General features: G+C 42.3%; 1 protein-coding gene across 1 annotated transcript in view; it reads right to left on the minus strand.

Moving 5' to 3' along the window:
• Positions 1 to 21,712, minus strand: part of EEF1G (eukaryotic translation elongation factor 1 gamma) — a 37,447-nt gene that overhangs the window by 11,286 nt on the left and 4,449 nt on the right. Inside the window, exons 2-8 of the mRNA XM_075837312.1 lie at positions 16,871 to 17,029; positions 16,693 to 16,756; positions 16,406 to 16,548; positions 14,802 to 14,945; positions 14,527 to 14,656; positions 12,258 to 12,453; positions 2,522 to 2,694 (exon numbers count right to left, since the gene is read on the minus strand). Coding sequence (XP_075693427.1) covers positions 2,522 to 2,694; positions 12,258 to 12,453; positions 14,527 to 14,656; positions 14,802 to 14,945; positions 16,406 to 16,548; positions 16,693 to 16,756; positions 16,871 to 17,029 — 1,009 coding nt within the window. The remainder of the gene's footprint in view (positions 1 to 2,521; positions 2,695 to 12,257; positions 12,454 to 14,526; positions 14,657 to 14,801; positions 14,946 to 16,405; positions 16,549 to 16,692; positions 16,757 to 16,870; positions 17,030 to 21,712) is intronic.

Consider the following 21,712-nt stretch of genomic DNA (forward strand, 5'->3'; position numbering starts at 1 on the left):
GTAGTTTTTTTTCATATTTTTCTAATTATAAAAAGGACTTTATCAGGTGCGATGATTTTTTTTCTTTTTAAGTAAAAAGAAAAACAATGTTTGAGAAATAAATAAAAAAGCTTTATTATTTTTTCCTACTTTTTTCCCCACTTACTAGGGGATTTGAAGATCTGATCTTCTGATCCCCGGTACAATACACTACTTATGTAGTGCAGTGTATTGTAACTCATTTTCCAACCGACAGTTAGCCCATTAGGTCCTGCCTTAAGCAGGACCTAATTGGCTTCTGTACCTGGCCAACCAGGAAGCCGTTGCTGGGCTTCCCAGTTGCCATAGCAACCATCGACACCAGCGATCGCTCGGGGGAGGCGGTGGGGTAGAGGGAGCCCCCTCCCTCTGTCAACTACTTCAATGCGGTGGACGCCATTGACCGCTGCATTGAAGGGGTTAGACGGCGGCGATCGACGGTAGCCGATTGCCACCGTTGCAGTGGAATGTCAGCTGACACCCACAGAAGATGAAGCGAGCATAGCTCCTGGTACGTCAGATTGCGTTAAGTTACTTGCAATGCCGACGTACAAGACCCGTAATTTTGCGGGAAATGGTTAAAGCATCCCTACACTTTTGGGCGACCGATACAAGCAGAATCAATAATGCTGCGTTTACTTGAGTGATTGGGGAGCACCTGCTCAGAATAGAATCCAGGAGCGGTGATCTTTAGATCCATGTATTATACAAAAACATTTGTTTAGCAGACTAGCAAATAATTCAGTTTGCATCCATAATTATAACTTCTTGTTATTTTGAGAATTATGCCAGAAACTAAATTTAGACCAAATCCCTGCAGCTCCACATACCCCTTTCATGAATTGCCCCATTCCAGAGATCCTACAGTGTGCTCTTCTAGAGTACCGCTGAAGCCTTTGCTTGCTATAACATGAAAAACCAGCAACCCTTTAAAAGCAGGCAGCAGAGAGCCTCTGGAATTGCACTGCTCATGTGATTAAAACTTTGGGTACACCATGAAGTCATGTGCATCAGCCACCTGGACACAACTCAAAAAGGAACAATGATATGACAAGTTGAATTTGTACAACTATTACTAGGGGAGATTGGATCTGACACCCCGAGTTAGCAGCAGCTGACACATTCTATGAAAACAAACTGTTGGTGCATGTTAAAGGGGTTGTCCAACTTCTGATGATCTTTCTGGTGGATAGGTCATCAGTACATCGGTGCGGGTCAGACACCCGGACCAATTAGCTGCTCTGGTGGCCTGCGGGCACCGGATGTTGTGGCACATAATGCTATGGACGGAGCCCGGAAGCAGTTGGCTCCGTAGATAGCGTCCGTGCTACAGAACTGCAGGTCTGCTCCTATTCACTTCAATAGGAGCAGAGCTGCAGTACTGCAGCTCGGTCGCTATTCCATGACCGGAGATAACTGCTTCCGGCTTGTACGTCCAATGCATGGAGGCGCCGAACCTGCTGATCTGTGCGGGGCCCGGGTGTCGGACCCCCGCAGATCATTTATTGATCCAGCTGGAAAACCCCTTTAAGGCCCTGTTCACACTGAGTTTTTTGCCGCGTTTTTTTCCGCAAGAGCCGTGGCAAAAAAAACGCTGAAATTGAATCCTATTCATTTAAATGGAAGAGGGGAGGAGTTTTTTTTACCGCGAGCAAAAAAAAATGGTCGCGCCGAAAAAGCCACGACATGCTTTAACTTCAGGCGTTTTCCACCTCAAAAACCCCATTGAAATCAATGGGGAGATGGAAATAAACGCATTTGACGCCTTTTTTGCAGCGATTTTTCGGCAAAAAAAACAAAACAAAAAACAAAAACGCTCGTGGTTATTCCATCTTTCTGTTGGAGATAGCTTAAAAAAAAAAAAAAGCCTCAAAAAAAAGCGGCAAAGAACGCGTGTGGTGCAAAACCACTTAAAAACCGGAGCAGATTTTTCCAGGGCCTAACAAGAGACAGCGGACATGAATCTGTTGCGTATTGCCAAGAAAGCACCAATGTCCAGCCAGTTTGGTTACTATACACAGATCAAACCAATACTAGCCTCCAGAGTGCTTGCAAGAGTGAAGAATCCAATTTTTACACAATAGCTGGAAAGGCAACATCTTGAGGATATAAGGCCCTGTTCACATGGAGTTTGACACATTTGACACGGAAACCGCATTGGAAAACGCGCCAAAAAAAGCTATTTTTTTTCCCTCGCAAAACCGTAAAAAAGTTAGCGGTGAAAAAGAGACATGCGTTATCTTCGGCCGTTTATGCCTCTGATCTCCCATTGACATCAATGGGAGGCAGAGAATGCGTATTTCGTTGTGTTTTTGCCCGCGGCGCTCAATGGGCGCAAGCAAAAAACGCTGCGAAAAATCGCAGCAAACGGCGTGCAGGCAGATCAAAATCTGCCTCAAAATTCCAAACTGAATTTTGAGGCAGAATTTTCTGCCTGCAAAAAACGCCAAGTGAACTCAGCCTTAGGGCTTCCAAATCCAACACACACCCATCAGTCACATACCTGTAATGAGGTTGCAGCTCATGAACGGCTGAGTGAGTTCATTAGGGAAACGGTACTCAGAGTACCAGATGGACCAGCCCTCCTTATCAAAATGCTCCCAAAAATAAGGCAGAGCCACAGAAAGTGTGTCTTCATTAGAGTATTTTCTTTTAAATTCATCCATAATGAAGGAACTGGAAAGCAAGACAACAATGGTTGAGGAAGATTATACAGACAGTATATGACCACTAAACTTAGGCTCTGTTCAAATCTGCGTTGGGGTCTCGTTCGGACATTCCGTCGTATGTTTCCGTCAGAACGGGACCCTGAGCAGACACAAACTGACACCGACGGAAACCGGAGGTTTCCGTCTCAGTCACCATTGAAATCAATGGTGACGTAGCCGGTGCCCGTGGTTTCCGTTAGTCTCTTCTGTGCACCGGATCAGTAGCTTTGCCGGAAGCAATAGCGTAGTTGACTACATGGATACATGATAAAGTAGATACTTGTGTACCATGTCAGGGCTCTCCTTCTCTGCTCCAGCCTTGGCGCTACACTGAAGTCTGACACATTGTAATGTCACGTGTGTCATTCAGCACAGCGCCAAGGCCGGCGCCAAGAGAGAGCCCAGAAGGCAGCTGCTGTCCACTGACCTCAGACCAAATCTTCGAAGCAGCCATGGGAGCCTGAAAATATGCCAAACACTAGCCCTAACTTCAGTGAGTAGATAGTGTGAACATACGCTAAAGGTGCCAAAAACGTCTTTTTCGGGCCGTAAACGGCTGAAAAAAATAAAAATAATAAAAATAAATAAAAATTGCAAACATCGGCCCATTGCTTTCAATGGGGAAAAACGGTGTTCTGTTCCGACGGGGCGTTTTTTTTACATGGCCGTATTGAAAACGGCACATAAAAACACACCCCGTAGAAAGTGCATATCGCTTCTTGAGCAGTTTTTCATTGACTCCATAGAAAAACAGCTCCAAAAACGGCCGTGAAAAACACAAGTTGCTAAAAATAAAAATGCTAAAAATCAGGGAGCTGTTTTCCCTTGAAAACAGCTCTGTATTTTCAGACGTTTTTTGTTAAGCGTGTGAACATACCCTTACAGCTACCCAATACCACCCTGCATCTCCTACCCACACCACGCAGGGATTCACACAACAGGGTTGTAGGCAGCGCCACACAGGCCCCAGCACCCTTATAGGTAGCACCCCCCCCCCCCTTCCTGTAGGTAGCGCCACTGTAGCTCCCCGAAGGAGCGAGATCCCCCTTTCGCTGGGGATTCCGCTCCTGAAGCGCTTCGCTTGATGTCTGTCCGTATATGGACAGTGACATCAGGGGCAACTCCTGAAGCGGAATTACAGCGTTGCCGACACTGTGACCGAGGCTTCCACTCCAGAAGCCCCTGTCGTCGGGTGTTCATTAACGGACAGTGACATCACTGGCTTATCTTGGGAGTGGAATCCCCGGTTATAGAGTCGGCAACGCTGTGTACCGGGATTCTGCTTCAGGAGTTGCCTCTGATGTCACTGTCCACATATGGACAGAGACATCAAGCTCAGTCCAGGAGCTGAATCCCTGGCCACACAGGAATTCCACTCCTTCAGGGAGCTACAGTGGTGCTAGTAGATAGAACAGGGAGATGCCTCCCTACTCTGCTATAACGGCGTCCCCACCGCTGTAGCAGCGGCTGCTAGCGGCGCCGCGGGGTTCCGTCCCCTGACCCGACGGGCGCCCTCATGCCTGTTGTCGCCGCTAGCAGCGGCTATGGCTGCTACAGCGGTAGCGACGCCACTGAGTGAAGCGGCCGGGCAGAAAGGCGACTGCTGAGTCACCGGGCCCAGGCACTTCTGAAACAAGCAGGGGAAGGGAGCCAGCACAGAACTCCCTTCCACCTGCTGTGGTGAAGAGACATGTGCAATGGCACAGGTCGCACACCCCTAAGGTTGGCCCTGAGTGAGAGGGTAGTTGTCAAGGTCTCCGCCTGGAGCGGAATCCCCAGTAATGCTATGACCAGGGATTCCACTCCTGTTTCACATCCACCTTCCCACCGGTTGCTGCCGGAAGGTGGATGTGGCAGCACCCAGCGTTCATCCGGCCACCATTAAAAACAGATATGATACGGCGCCAGACCTCCCTGGGAGCTGGAACAAAAACCGCTGCAGGTAACGTTTTTAGATCCGGCTCCCAGGGAGGTCTGGCGCCAAAACTTGTGCCCCGTGCCAGAACAGATCCCATAGAAAGCTATGGGATCAGTTCTAGCATCAGTTTGCCTCCGGCTTTTCTTCAACAGGCCGGAAGTAAATTGAAGTGGACGCCAGACACATGTGAACGGCCCCTAACAAGATCGGTCAAAATAGGTTCTTCTCTGATGCTGTATACTAGTCGAGGTAGCGCAGCACACCTCTCACGATCGCTTATTCCCTTCAAGGAAAAGGTTTTAAAACAACCCAATTGTCATTTTCATACACCAAGGATACTCTAAATCAAACCAAAATGGGGTTGAAAAACTCCCTTAACCCCTTCAGGACACAGCCTGTTTTGGCCTTGTGGACACAGTAACATGTCAGATCTGAAAAAATAGTCTATGTGGTAATAACTTTGGAATGACTACATATCCAAGCGATTCTGGGATTGTTTTCTCATGACATTGTACTATGTTAGTGGAAAAATCTTGTCAATAAATTCAGGATTTATTTTTAAAAAACAAAAAGAAAATTAGCATTTTTCTAAATTTAAATGTATATGCTTGTAAGATAGATAGTAACACCACACCAAAAAAAAAAGTTACTAATTAACATTCCCAATTCAGAAGTGGCTTTGAGGGGCCTATATATTAGAAACCCCCATAACTTGCCCCATTTTAAAAACTGCACCCCTGAACGTATTTAAAACAGCATTCAGAAAGCTTAACCCTTTAAGCATTTCACAGCAATTGAAGCATAGTAGAGGTGAAATTTATAAAATATTTTTTTTTTGCCGAAATTCATTTGTAATACAATTTTTTGTGTAACAAAGTTTTACCAGAGAAACGCAACTCAATATTGATTGTCCAGATTCTGCAGTTTTTCGAAATATCCCACATGTGGCCCTGGTGTGTTAGACTGAAACACAGGCCTCAGAAGCACCTAGTGGATTTTCAGGCCTCTTTTTCTAGAATATATTTTAGGCACCATGTTCGGTTTGAAGAGGTCTTGTGGTGCCAAAACAGTGGGGGGGGGGGGGGGGGGGGAATAAATAAAATAAAAAATAAATTGCCCCATTTTGGAAACTACACACCTGAAGGAATTTTTCTAGAAGTATAGTTAGCATTCTGACCCCACAGGTTTTTTGCAGAATTAAGTGGAATTCGGCCGTGAAAATGTAGATCAGAATTTTTTTCCACTAAAATGTTGCATTTTTCTGTTTCGCAAACGATCGAGAAATAGCACCCCAATAGTTTGTAAAGCAATATCTCCCAATTACGGCAATACCCCACATGTGGTTTTTCATTAGAAATTAATTGATCCCTTTCAAGACGGATCCTTTTTTGCTTTTCCATTTTAGTTTTTCACTCCCCACCTTCCAAGAGCCATAGCTTTTTTTATTTTTCCGTCAATAGAGTCGTGTAAGGGTATAATTTTGTTGGACGATTTGTAGATTCTAGCGACCTGATTTAAAGAACCATATAACGTACTGGGAAACCGGAAATATTCTTTGCTGGCTGAAATAGGAAAGAAAACCGCGATTCCGCCATTGTTTTTTGGGTTTTGTTTTTTACGACTTTCACCGTGCGTTAAAAACAACAACTTAACTTTATTCTGCGGCTGAATACGATTACAGTGATACCAAATTATATAGGCGTTTATATTTTACTACTTTTACAAAGAAAAAAAAATACTGTTAAAAAAAAAAAAACACATTGTTTTGTGACATTCTGAGAGCCATAACTTTATATTTTGGTCGATTGAGCGCTGTGAGGGTTTATTATTGGCAAGACGAGCTGTAGTTTTTATTGGTACCAATTTTTGGTCCATACACCTTTTTGATCACTTAAAAAAATTGCGCGCTAAGGTGACAAAAAAAAAAAAGCCAAAATAGTTTGGAGTCTTAAATGCTTTTTTTTTTTTACTTTGCTCACCTTGCGCTATAAAATAACAATTTTACTTTATTCTGCGAGTTGATACGATTACGGCGATACAAGATGTATAGTTTTTTTATTTGTTGCATATTCTGAAAGCCGTAACTTATTTTTCAGTCAAAAAAAACCTGTAAGTGCTAGCTTTTGGCGGGACTCTTGTAGTTTTTTTGGTACTATTTCAGGGGAAATTACTTTTTGATCATATTTTATGAGGGGTGGTGACCAAAAATAGCAATTCTGGTATTTATTTTTTGCAGTGTTCACCGTGCGAAAAAAAACCCACTATAGTTTGGGTCTTTATGAACGCGGTGATACCAAATAGGTCTTTTTTTTTTTTTTTTTTAACAGCTTCATTTTTTTCCCTTCTAATCAAAAGACTTCTTATAGGAACAAAAAGCCAGTTTTTTGTTTTTTTTAATTTATAAAACTTTATTTTACTTTTTTTGTTTTGTCCCACTATGAGACTTGAAGACCTGCAGCAGTGATCGCTGCTATAATACATTACACTACCTATGTAATGTATTATAATGGTCAGCGTGACGCTGACAGTCACTCATAGGTTTCCATGCATGGCAGTACCAGAGGTCATTGTATGGCCTCCGGATGCCATGACAAAAGAGCGGAAACACCCACAATCGATGCCGGGAAAGTTTCTTGCTACAAACTTTCCCTGCAATGTCACATGATCAGGACCTGAACCAATCAGGACCAGATCATGTGTCCGGGACCAGAGGCAGATGTTAACAGCGCGATCTGGGTGTCAGCGCCACCCGATCACCGTTAACAAAAAACATGAATTCAATTTACAGTGAGCGGCCAGGAAGTGGTTAATATAATAACATCCTCAGCAGCATGTAATATAGCAAGCTTGTGAGCCCTCTAACAGCTGCCTCATATTTTACAAGTATGCAAACTACTAACCCCTTCCCGACATCCGCTGTATATACACGCCGCTGTTGGGAAGGTGTTCCCGCAGACAGCAGTACAGTTAGGTCGGGTGGTGGTGCAGGCTCAGAAGCGGAGTCTGCACCATCACCACGGCGTAACCGCTGTATTATATACCCTCCTGTAACGGTCAGGACCGGAGCTATTCTCCGATCCGGCCAATTAACCCCTCAGATGCTGCGCTCAATAGAGCGCAGCATCTGAGGGGTTTTTACCTGACCGGCAACGCAATCGCTGGGCTGCTATGGCAAATGTAGGCCAAATGATGGCCTCAGTGTCTGTCTTGTACGGAAACCGATGAGGACCCACCTCAGACGGCTCCTCATAGGCTTGCCGAGAGTAAATAACTGACAGCTCTAACATACTTCACTACGTATGTAGTGCTGTGTATTAGAGCAGCGATCAAGGAATCAGGCCTTCAAGTCCCCTAGTGGGACAAGTGAAAAACGTTAATAAAAAAGGTTGTAAAAAAACACACAAGTTTCGAGTTAAAAAGCCAAACTGCCTTTTTTACCCATAAGTCAATTATAGGAAAAAAAACAAAAAACTATACATAATTGGTATCGCTGCGTCCGTCACGACCCAATCTATAAGGCTATTTATAACATCTTTAAAATATCCTGCACGGTGAACACCGTATTAAAAAAAAAAAAAAAAAAGTCACCTCAAAAAAAAAATGTGATAAAAAGTGATCAAAAAAGTAACAGGCCGGGTATACAAGAGCGTGTGCGTTTTGCGCACGCAAAAAAACGTGCCGTTTTGCGTGCGCAAAAGGCACTTAACAGCTCCGTGTGATGGGTGGCTGCGTGATTTTCGCGCAGCCGCCATCATTATGACACTCAGTTTGGATGTTTGTAAACAGAAAAGCGCGTGGTGCTTTTCTGTTTACATTCATCGTTTGACAGCTGTTGCGCGAATCACGCGCGTCCCACGGAAGTGCTTCCGTGAGGCATGCGTGATTTTCACGCACCCATTGACTTCAATGGGTGCGTGATGTGCGAACAACGCACAAATATAAAACATGTCGTGAGTTTTTCGCAGCGGACTTACGCTGCGCAAAAATCACGGACTGTCTGCACTGCCCCATAGACTAACATAGGTCCGTACGACACGTGAAAATCACGCGCGTTGCACGGACGTATATTACGCTCGTGTAAACGAGCCCTTACTCAAAAATAGTGCCAATAAAAACGACAACCTGTCTCGAAAAAAAATAAGTAAAATACAAATAAAACTCCACAGCTTTCTCCAAGCAAAAAAAAAAAAAGTTGTGACTTAGAATATGGCAGCACAGAAAATAATTTGTAAAAATGTAAGTGATTTTATTGGGCAAAAGCTGCAATAAACAAAAGCGCCGTAATCGTATCGACCCACAGAATAAAGTTAACATGTAATGTATGGCGCACGGGGAATGCCGAAAAAAAAATACATCCAGAATTGCTTGTTTTTGGTAAATACGATAAAAAAAGTCGTAGGTGTCCCAAAAGGATACCAAAAAAATCTACAGCTTGTCTCGCAAAAAAGCCTGCAAACAGCTCCATTAACCGAAAAATAAAAAAAAAGTTATGACACTAGTAATACGGGGATTAAAAAAACATCCCAAAGTGCAGGCCGGAGGGGAACATTCCTTCAGTTTCAGGGCTATAGCATTTAGGAACCAGGAAGGGAAATCACATCTGCTGGAAGAGAGGGCACCATGTTATACCAGCACAAGACTTTCCCAGCAAAATTTCCCAAACTACAAAAGAGAAAAAGGTCCCCAGAAGGCACAGAGTGTTCCATAAACTGTATTCTTTCAAATTCCCCTCATCAGTACGACACTGGCCTGTGCATAAATTGCTTCACAGCGTCACACACATCTATGGATAATTGTATTATTTACTCCATTATTATACCCTCTTATTATGCCCTGATGTACTATGCACAGATTACGTATGTCCACACAAACTGAAATACCAGTAATACTCAAAACTACTACCAAGCAAAATCCATGCGCCAAAAGGCACTCCTTCCCTTCTTAGCCCTACAGTGTGCCCAAGCAGGATAACACATCCACAAGTAAGGCATTACTATACCTGGGAGAACCCATTTAACAATTTATGGGGATAGAATTCTCCAGTGGCACAAGCTGGGCACAACATATTATACGATGAAATGGCATATCAGTGCAAAAATTGCAATTTTCACTTTGAATCATCCACTGCGTATTAATTTCTGAAAAACACCTAGGGGAGTCCAAGTTCGCACTGCACCCCTTGACAAGTGCATTTAGGGTATAGTTTATAAAAGGGGGGGGGGGGTCACTTAATTTTTTTTTAAACCCTCATGGGTTTTGAGAATGAGACATGGCGTCTGCAAACTATTACAGCAAAATCTACGCTCCAAAAGTCAAATACCACTCCTTTTCTTCTGAACACTCCCATATGTCTAAACAGCAGTTTATAACCAAATATGGGGTATTACCATACTCGGGAGAAATTGCTTACAAATGTTGGGGTGCTTCTTTATTCCTTGTAAAAATGAAAAGTGTTGATCTAAAACTACAAGTTATTGGTGAAAAAATACATTTTTCATGGCTTAATTCTAATTCAGCAAAAAATAATTTTGGGGGTCAAAATTCTCACTACACCCCTAGACAATTCCTCAAGGGGTGTAGTTTCCCAAATGGAATCACTTTTGGGGTGTTTCCACTAAGCTAGTACTACAGGGGTTCAGCAAATGTGACATGGCACCGAGAAACCATTCCAAAATTCAATTGGTGCTCCTTCCCTTCTGAGCCCTACCATGTATCCAAAAAGTCGTTTATGACCACACGTGGGGTATTGTTTCTCGGGAGAAATTGCTTTACAAATGTTGTTGTGCTTTTTCTCCTTGTGGAAATGAAAAAATAAAATTAGCTAAACCTACATTTTCTTTGAAAAAAAAAACGTAGATTTCATTTTCACTGCGTAATTGCAATAATTTCCGCAAAACACCTGAGGGGCCAAAATGCTCACTACACCCCTAAATTCCTTGAGGGGGTTTAATCTCCCGAATGGGGTCCCTTTCTGGGGATTTCCACTGTTTTGGCACCGCAAGAGCTCTTCAAACCGGACACTGTGCCTAAAATATATACGAATATAAAAAGGAGGCCACAAAATCCTCTAGGTGCTCCTTTGCTCCAGCACCCTGTGTTTCAGTCCAGTAGCACACATGGGATTAGGGCTTGGCGAATAGAATTAATTTGATTAATTCGCCCTCAAGGACTCACGATTCTGTTTAACAGAATAATAGAATCTATTCTTTAGTGGCGCCGCCGTGCCGAGCTGCGGGAGGAATCTCCGCCCCGCCGTCTCGTCACTGCTTCCCCATTGAACTGCATAACTATGATACTAGGAGCCCGGCTCCCTGCAGTAGGTTGGGTCCAGGACTTGCGGCCGAAATACATTCCGTCCTTTACGGACCGAACATGCTCATGTGAATCCAGCCTAAAAATTGCAGATGGAGAAAAAATTGGAATAAAAAAAAACCAACTTACTTAGCCCCGGTCAACGTCATAGAACAGAGGATCGTGTTTCTGAGTGCCACCCAGGAGGATGTTTCATCACATGTGACTGCTGCAGCAGTCACATGGACTAGTATCATTCCATGAGGTCAGGCTGTACTCCGAGCATAGGGACGTGTCACCATGACAATGCCCACGTGGCAAGTGTAATTTTTGTTCCTGCAGTATACATTCGGACTGAAACTGCACCAGTTTGGTGTGGTTTTTCGGGCGGAATTCTCTGCGGTTTCCAGGACAGATACGCTGCGTACTTTATCGCAGCTTATCTGCCGTGTCTCCCTACCCATTAAGTACTTTTACCTACATCAGCATCATCAACATCTCAGAGGCAGGCAGACATTTTTTAAATCTTAGAGACCGTAAATACACAGTGAAGTAGCGGTGCCAGTTTTTGGCCTAAAATGTAGGTTTAAGAAATTCTGACTATTACACTAACAAATTTTTAAAAAGGGACGAGAAGAGTCGGCACCACCTCCCAGGAGTCATAGTTTAGGACAAATGCAAAATGTAGTTTATTAAAAGTGTATTCCCATCTCAGACATTTATGCCATATTCATAGTATATGCCATAAATGTTTAAGATGCGGGCCCGAGCTCCGATGCCTGCACCCATCACGCGATCGGGATGCTCCGGCCACATCCCCACCTGGTAATATGGCCACCGCATCAAGACAAGGAATCCGTGCAGAAGTGGCAGAGATCCTGGAAAAAGCAGTTTGAGCACAGCTATTTTCAGAACCCTGACCGCCTCTGCACCTACTCCCCGCCACCTGGATGTGGCGGCCAGCAGCCATCTAACCAGGCAGGGACAGGGGACCCATATATGTCTGATGGAAATACTCCAAGCATGCACCTTTTAATTTAGCAAATATCTCCCCAACTAATCTCTCCAAAGTGTGGGTCATTATCTGGCAAATATGCTGATCTACAACAAATGAAAGCTCCTATTGGTTTTCATATGGTAGATTTATAGTAGACATTTCTGCACATGCTGCAGAAACACCCGTATTCACACTTATGAAACAGATTTTCAGCAGAAATTTTTACAAAAAAAAGCTGCCACGTGTGAACAGGGAAGAATAGATGAGTACATATGGAAGCACAACACCAGGATTGGTAGACTGAGGAGTAATCAAAGACTCATACCTCTTCGGGAGGTGAGCATAGGGATCCTTTGACTTTGGCTCCGCTGCAAGAGCTTTTTCAGACTCATCAAGATCGTCCTCTGCATCTGGTGCTGGGGCAGGCGCGGGCTTCTTCTCCTCCTCTCTTTTGTGCTCTTTTGCGGGTTTCTCTTTCTTGGGGGTCTCTTTCTTAGGTTGCAGTTCTGCAAACTTCTTAGCTAGTGGAAAAAAATAAAAAATAAAAAAAAGCACCCCAATAAATACCAGTTTAAGGGGTACAATTATTTGCAGAGATGTTATGTGTCACTTGTCTGACAGCATATAGTCAAATAAGAGCTGCCTTTACCCATGGTAGAATCTATGGGGGCTAGTGTAAGAACATGGTCTAGTGAAACATTACAAGGGTTGTCCATGTTAGAATTAAAAAAAAAAAAAAAAGTTTTCTAGCAGGAACAGTGCCACGCCTGTCCATGGGATGTGCCTGGTATTACAGCTGATCCGCATGTCAGTGAATAGGTCTGAACAGCATTACTAGACACAGCCTAAGGCCCCACGCACACGACCGTAGATTTAATCCGTAATTACAGACCCATTCATCTCTAGGGCCGACGACCACCTTTCCGTAAATTTACAGGAAGGAGTCAGTGGCGTAGAAACCTTCCGTAAAAGAAAAGGACACGACCTATTTTTTTTTACCGACTGTGCACCCATACTTTGGGAGCATGGTACACAAATGTGGATGACTGTCCGCAGCCGGCCGTGCCTGTAATCACGGACCGTGATTATAGACACAGTCGTGTGCATGTGGCCTCAGAAGGCATGACAGTGGTTCTGGGGAGGGCAGAGCTTTTTTTCTAATCCAGGACAAGCCCTTTAAAGAGGCTCTGTCACCAGATTTTGCAACCCCTATCTGCTATTGCAGCAGATAGGCGCTGCAATGTAGATTACAGTAACATTTTTATTTTAAAAAAACGAGCATTTTTGTAGTTATGCAAATGAGGCTTGCAAAAGTCCAAGTGGGTGTGTTTAAAAGTAAAAGTCCAAGTGGGCGTGTATTATGTGCGTACATCGGGGCGGTTTTACTACTTTTACTAGCTGGGCGTTCTGATGAGAAGTATCATCCACTTCTCTTCAGAACGCCCAGCTTCTGCCAGATCACGCTGTGACGTCACTCACAGGTCCTGCATCGTGTCAGACGAGCGAGGACACATCGGCACCAGAGGCTTCAGTTGATTCTGCAGCAGCATCGGCGTTAGCAGGTAAGTCGATGTAGCTACTTACCTGCAAACGCTGATGCTGCTGCAGAATCAACTGTAGCCTCTGGTGCCGATGTGTCCTCGCTCGTCTGACACGATGCAGGACCTGTGAGTGACGTCACCGCGTGATCTGGCAGAAGCTGGGCGTTCTGAAGAGAAGTGGATGATACTTCTCATCAGAACGCCCAGCTAGTAAAAGTATTAAAAACGCCCCGATGTACGCACATAATACACGCCCACTTGGACTTTTGCAAGCCTCATTTGCATAACTACAAAAATGGTCATAACTTGGCCAAAAATGCTCGTTTTTTAAAAATAAAAACGTTACTGTAATCTACATTGCAGCGCCTATCTGCTGCAATAGCAGATAGGGGTTGCAAAATCTGGTGACAGAGCCTCTTTAAGACCACGCCCATGGATTTTCCATTTGTTTTAATTATAGGAGGTGCGCAAAAAAGGTTCCCCTGCATTGAAAGTATGTATTGTGACAACCCTATCATAGTGTATTAGATATCTTAATTACCAAACAGGCCATATTCTAATAAGTAATGCGGTCAGCAAAATAGCCCAGACCTGATTGCAAACCGGAAAGGACAGTGCAAGCTTGGAACAATGCTGCATCCAGCAGACATTTTCTCAAGCCATGAAGGATAAATTTTTTTGTTTGCCAGAAACAAGAGAAGATCCTATTAGAGAAACAGGAAAACCATTACCAAAAAGAGAAGTCACTCACACCCCAGCCCCACTTTCTGCTCATCTTGAGATCCACCTTTGTTTTTACCAGCAAACATACAAAGTGCCTAATGCAGACTCCGGACATTAAGTACTTCTACTATATCATAGGTACCCTCAGTCCACGGCAGCTATTTTTGTAGCTACCCCCTCGCCGAAGTCCTAAAAGGATACTGAAAAATCAGATTTAAAATGCTTTCTCATCAGCCGTCAGTGGCAATCTGTGTGAGATATTTCACACGGTAGTCGCCTGAATGAATATGGTTCCAAAGCTCTATTCTTGCCATTGAGAGAAAAACTTACCATCAAACTGAGCCATCTTGTCACAAAGTTTCACCTCTCCCAAGACTGCACGGAACTGGGGTTGATTCACACATGTCACAAACCACCTTGTGACATTACCAAAAGGCTGGAGGAAGGATGGATCCAAGACCTGTGGGAAGCAATTCAGGATATCAGAACAGATTCTGAAAATCACCCACACAAGCTGCTGAACATTGCAGCTGGCAAGGGTGCAGAGAAGAAACGGGTACGATCAAGGGAGTAGAATCAAATCGGAGGATTGAGGTAACATTTACCTGTTTGTACAGCCACAGCAGCGAGCACGTAACAGCAACATCAGCTAGTGTGACTCTCTCACCAACCAAGAATGTTTGAGTCTGAAGACGAGCATCTAAGGTAGCAAGGATAAGTTTCACCTCCTCCTTGGCTTGTTCTGTGGCCTAATAAAGAGAAAACTATAGGTTCATACGCAGCAGGATGGTGCTCCCCCCTCCCAGGAAGTGTTCTTAGAAGGGGTTCTATAGAAAACCAGGATTGAGATTTTTTTCCATGCAGTTTACACGGATTTCAGGTTAAAAACAATGAGGGAAGGATGCCACAAACAGGAGGCGTAGCTTTCAGCGGTTGAACTCTGTTCAGACTTTAGTTGTAGTTTTTAGAAAATGGTTAAATGAAAGCTGTAACCACCATTTAGATGTTCTAGGCCACTGGCCTATATAGCTCCTCTTTTCCATCTGTGTAATGTCACTTTCCAACAATAGAATGTAAAATAGTTATTGATCTGCCCAATCCTGCTGTAAAATGTTTGATCGATGAGAGTTCAATTAATGGGATCATCACGGGTATGGAGAACAGGGGTGACAAGTAGAGTTGGCCATACGTGTACCCACCATTATTGTAAACAGATCATACAGAAACAATCAAGGTCTCTGTATCTCAAAGACTATAAAGGAGATTAGAATGGAAAGGTTGCTGCAATTGCACAGAAAGAGTGTGTGTGTGTGTGTGTGTGTGTGTGTGTGTGTGTGTGTGTGTGTGTGTGTGTACTAATGTGAAGTGGCACATCTGAGGAGCCCATAATGTGCTAGGTTGACCATTAAAGGGAAGGTGTCGCGAAAAAAAATATTTTTATATGAATTTGCTTTTAGTGTGTTATTAAAATTAATTTTGTGTTTTACTTTTTCTTTTTTTCTTACTTTTACTTCACTATGGGGGCTGCCATTTTTTTTTCATCTCTGTATGTGTCGATTAACGACACATACAGAGATGGAATACGGCACATACATCCCCATAGAGAATGCGAACGGGAGCCGTTCCATTCACTATAGCGTACAACGTCTGTGGGAACAGCGCATGCGCCGCTCACACACAGTCCAAAAGGAAGGTCTTCGGCAGAGCGACATCCGGCGCCATTTTCATGTGGACCGGAAGCCGCGGCCGGACGGTAAGATGACAACTTCCGGACATATGTTCCAGGCAGCGAAGACGCAAGGAGTATGATCGAAGGCAGCGTGTGTGTCTACACCAAATTTGCAGCATAAAGCAATGTGGTTGCTTTACCACATGCCAATGCTGCGATTTTGGGAATTGCTCCCTCTAGTGACCAGCACATGGAAATGTTATAAATTAGAATCTAATTTATAATATTTCCTGACTTGTGAAAAAATTAAAACAATGTTTAATCACTTAAATACTAACTGTTTAACTGAAGAAAAAAAATATATTATATATATTATTTTTATTTTTTTTCTAGCGACATTCCCTTTAAGGTGTTAGACTAGAGCCACACCTGGAAGTGTATGTATCTAGATTGCTCACTACATTAGCATACAAGCCTGTAAAACTAATGGATTATTGGCACGTTTTCCAAAACGCCTGGAGAAGAAAAAACATTAAATACCTGCTTGTTGAACTGCATGATCCCCAGAGTAGGGAAAACCCAAGCACTGGCCGGAGGGACAATGTGGTTGTCTGCGAAACTGACCCATTGAAGGACCCGAGCCTGTTCTAAGCGGGATGTACCACGGAGTTCATCATTACCCACTGGGGAAAATTTTTAATTATTTTTTTTGTGGCGAGAAAGAAATAATGCAGACGTATGTTACATAATAATATGTTACACATATACAAGATATGGTGACTGAAACCAATAGAACATTATGTTCAACCACACAATTGAGGTCTTACCATAGTGGGCGATGGCACTGCTCTCAAACAGACAGAAACCATCATTGCCTTCAAATGCTGGAACCTAAAAAACAGAAGAAGACACGTTCGATCTCCTTGCTTCATTTATGGTCCTGTAGCCTCATGAGCACTATTCCTTCCACATTATCTATTACACAAACATTTCTAAAATCCTCACCTTCCCCAGAGGAAACTTCCTCAGGAATTCAGGTGTTTTATTTGTGACGCCAAACTGGAATTCTGGGGCAGAGGAAGCAACAGTGATGGGAAACCCCGAATACTGAGCAGCGATGAGGGGCTTGTATGCCCTCCAGTTATCAGGGTATGTGTACAGAGTCTGCAGGAAAAAAAAAAAGTCAGTATGTATGAAAAAACATTTAAGAGTCTACACCCTCCACAGCATGTGCAGTCTCACACCTACACCCCCTCACGAGTCCAGGAACCTGTGCTAATAGCAAGCGCTCCTCAGTGGAGACATCATGGTGACCACATCTACATAGTTTTGTATGTTGCCAGTCATCTTTCACATGACCACTGTTTAAAAAGGACTGACCATACAGATAGAAGCGGCATTATCAGATCATTACAGCAGGGGCTGATGGCTAATAGACATCAAAAAGCCAGGAAAGGAAACATAAAAGGAAAAAGGTCCCAGGCAGCCGCCATTACTACTACAATTGCTCCCAAAGCAGATAAGCTCTTGAGGTGGCCATAGACCTTAGATGTCAAAAAGCTGAACAGGCCGACCATCTAACGTGTATGGCAGTTGTTGGGGAAAGAAGGGTTAGATAGGTTTAACCCCTTAGTGACCACCAATACGCCTTTTCACGTGATTCACTAATGGGCTTTAGGCTAGGCTGACGCCTTTTCACGTCAGCCTAGTCTAAGTCCTGCACGGGTCTCCCGTGCAGGCAGGAGCCGGGGCTCTGCTGTCTGATGACAGCTGAGCTCCTGCTCCAACGCCCGCGATCGAAGTTTACTTCGATCGCGGCCGTTTAACCCGTTAAATGCCGCCGTCAATAGCGACCGCGGCATTTAACTTTGTTTACAGAGGGAGTGCGCTCCCTCTGTCACCCATCGGCGGCCCGCGAATGAAATCGCGGGTCTCCGATGGGGTGTCATGGCAGCCGGGGGCTTGATAAAAGCCCCCAGGTCTGCCCTGGACATATTCCTGTTAGGACGCGCCGGAGGCACGTCGTAACAGATTGCCTGTCAGATTTACACTGACAGGCAATAATGCTCTGGTATACGAAGTATACCAGAGCATTATAGCAGCGATCGGAACATTGCACAGTAAAGTCCCCTAGTGGGACTAATAAAATCAGTCATCAAAGTGAAATAAATATTAGTAGAAACAAGAGGATTTGGATCCAGCGTGGATTTGTTAAATAAAATGGAACGAAGTTCCAAGTTTAATGAAAAAATTGTTCGATTAAAAATGAAAAGAGTCACCAGGATAAAAATGTGAAGAAGTGTGCAATCCTGGTAGTGTAGGAGAAGATATCCGTATTGAAGTAAAGCCTACGCGTTTCAAACGCTACACGCGTCCTTAGTCATGGCTGATGCTGACCTTCTGATGTGTTTGACTGGGATATATATCCCCGTTTGCAGGTGTAACTGATGAATTTAATTGCATTCCTCTGAGTCACTGTTTCGTAACCTCACAGAATTAAAATAGTATACGTGTTTCATGATCGGCAGTGAAATCGAAGATGAATCATAATAATATGATAAGTTGGATTATTCAAATTTAAGAGACTTAATGCATCGTGATTTTATTTAAAAAGGTATACATATCATTGGCTCTAATTTGTCAGTAGACATGACTTCGGGTTCACTGAGTGATTGTTTATGTTTGCGTTTCACAGTGCATAGTAACCTTGGAACGCAATTCGGATACATAGCAGCCGCTGAAAGCAGAAGTCAAGTTAGGAGGTAAATGCAGTAAACGAATGTGAATATTATTTGCTGTGTGTAGTGGCTAATTATAACATATGTACTTGGATATGATTTCCTTGTATAACTAGGAATTTTTGTTTGTATCAGGATTCAGTTATAGGGAATAAGCAAGAAACATGTTAAATACCATTATTTGTTTGACAGTGTTGGCTCAGTCGTAATAATGCAATCGAGATGTCTATCTTTTATTGAGAAGGTCGGTATGCGATATGGATATCACAAGAAAAAGTATGGAATATCTTGAGAATTCAAGATTATGGAGAGAGACAAAGATGGAATAGATATATAGATGCAGTGGTGTGTATATTGGGTGTGATGACTGATAAAAAATGTAACGATGCACAAAATCTATAACATGCACGATACATTATTAAAAATAGTAGTAGTATGGTTCTTGACAAGAAGAAATGAATTTAATATATATATGATATGGGCAATGGAAAAACGAAAACTGTAATTATTTAACCCTTGTATATATATTGACCATTAAATAACATATTATTTTATGAATATATAATTAAATATATTATTAGTATAGAAGATATACAAAGAATTGATTGTGAGATATGTAAGTCCTATGGTACATGAATGAAAGTACTATATATCTGAGCGTAAAAGAAAATAAGGTTGGAAACATTTATTCAGATATTGAGTATGTATTGATATTATATAGGGGTCACGTTGAGAATAATATTTAGTAATGAAGACTCAAGTCATTTCTTATATTGAGACCGTTGGGAAAACGTGTGTTTAACATAAAGATCCAATACGCTTCGCGTTGATGGATTTTGTGTTGTAGGTCTCCCCCTCTTTTCGGTAAATATACTTTTTCAATTGCTTGGCATTGGAAAGATTTGGTTGCTCTATTGTGTTGATATATAAAATGCTTTGCTGCGTTGGAAATATTGACAATGTTTTGGTTGCGGATATAGCTTAAGTGCTCTAAAACTCTGGTTTTAAATTTTCTCCCTGTGCATCCAACATATTTTAATTTACATTCTGTGCATTCGATAATGTAAATAACCGCAGTTGAATTACAGTTTATATAGTTTTGCACTATGAAAGTGGTCGTGTTGTCTGCATTGGAAAAGGTTTTGCTTGAGTGAGCATAGGTACAGGTTTTGCATGGATGATGTCCGCATTTATAAAAGCCTTTACTTTCTAGCCAGGTCGTTTTTAACTCATCTGATGAAAAGAATGATGGAGAGAGGGAACTACCAAGTGATGGAGCCTTCCGTGCAACTATTCTGACTCCATCTTGGAGGATGGAGTGTAAGCTGTCGTCATCAAGTAGAATGGGTAAGTATTTGTTTATTATATGTTTGATTTCAGAAAATTGGTTGCTTTGTTGTAGTATCAATGTGGGTGTAAGATAGTCAGGTTCTCTGGATTTTTTGGAATCATGGAGTAGATGGTTTCTTTCTAATTTCGCAGTAATGGTGTTGGCTCTATCAAGTGACCAGTTTGAGTAGCCTCTGGTTTTTAATCTAGAGTGTATTTGTTGTTGTTCAATATTAAATTGTTTATCAGAACTGCAGTTTCTTCTCGCCCTATGCATTTCTCCTACGGGGATATTTATGATTGTTTTTTTCGAGTGGTTGCTGTTTGCATGCAAGATGGTGTTTGCGGAGGTCGGTTTACGATGGGATTTAGATTCAATTATTTGGCCTTCTGATCCTTTCAATTCTAGATCTAAATATACAATGTCAGTTTTATTGTAACTATGGGTAAATTTTAGATTGTGAACATTGTCGTTCATATAATCGAGAAATTTTGTGATGGTTGAGACTTCTCCTATCCATATAAACAGTAAATCGTCGATGTATCTTTTATACCATTCAATCTGGTGTCCAAAAGGATTATTGGTGGAAAAAATGGTGTGTTCCTCCCACCATGCCATCACTAGGTTGGCTATAGATGGGGAAAATTTCGCTCCCATAGAGACCCCGCTGAGTTGTAAGTAAAATTGTTTGTTAAACTGAAAATAGTTATGGGTCATAAGAAACATCAAAACTTGTAAAATGTATTCTTGAAACGTTTTTGTATATGAGCTATGATTGGCTAGGTGGTATTCTAAGGCACTGTATGCTGTCTGATGGGGGATTGAGGTATATAATGATATTACATCACAAGTGAGCCATGAGTATTCTTTTTTCCAAATTTTTGATTGAAATGAGCATAAGACGTCTCTTGTATCTCTTAAGAATGCTGGTGTTTGTTGTACAATTGGCTGTAGTATTGTATCCAACCATTCAGATAATTTTTCTAAAATGGAGCCGATACCTGACACAATCGGGCGCATAGGGGGAGGTTTGATCTGTTTGTGGATTTTTGGGAGGGCATGTATTATTAATAAAAAGTACAGTAAAAAAAAACAAAAAAAAACATTTTTTTCCAGAAAAAGTGGTTTTATTTAGTAAAAGTGTAAAAGAAAAAAAAAAGTACACATATATGGTATCGCCGCGACCGTAATGACTCCATTAATAAAGTTAATAGGTAATTTAAACCGCAAAGTGAACACCGTAAAAAAAAAAACGCAAAAAACCATGGCGAAATTGCAATTTTTTTCCATTGCCCCCCAAAAAAGTCATAATAAAAATGAATCAATAAGTCCCATGCACCCCAAAACAGTACCATTCAAAACTACGTCTTGTCCCGCAGAAAACAAGCCCAAAAAATCACTACATTGATGGAAAAATAAAAAAATTACGGCTCTTGGAAAGCGACGATGCAAAAACAAATAATTTTCGTTCAAAAGTGTTTTTATTGTGCAAAAGTCGTAAAACATAAAAAAAACTCTACATATGTGGTATCGCCGTAATCGTACCGACCCATAGAATAAAGGTAACATGTTATTTACGTCGCATAGTGAACGGCGTCAATTTAAAAACGCATAGAGCAATGGCGGAATTTCAGGTTTTTTTTATAATCCCCCCCAAAAAGGTTAATAAAAGTTAATATAAAAATTATATGTACCCAAAAATGGTGCCATTAAAAAGCACAACTAATCCCGCAAAAAACAAGTCCTCATACAGCTATGTAGACGAAAAAATAAAAAAGC

This window comes from Rhinoderma darwinii, chromosome 9 (genome assembly GCF_050947455.1).
Source record: "Rhinoderma darwinii isolate aRhiDar2 chromosome 9, aRhiDar2.hap1, whole genome shotgun sequence".
NCBI lineage: Eukaryota > Metazoa > Chordata > Amphibia > Anura > Rhinodermatidae > Rhinoderma > Rhinoderma darwinii.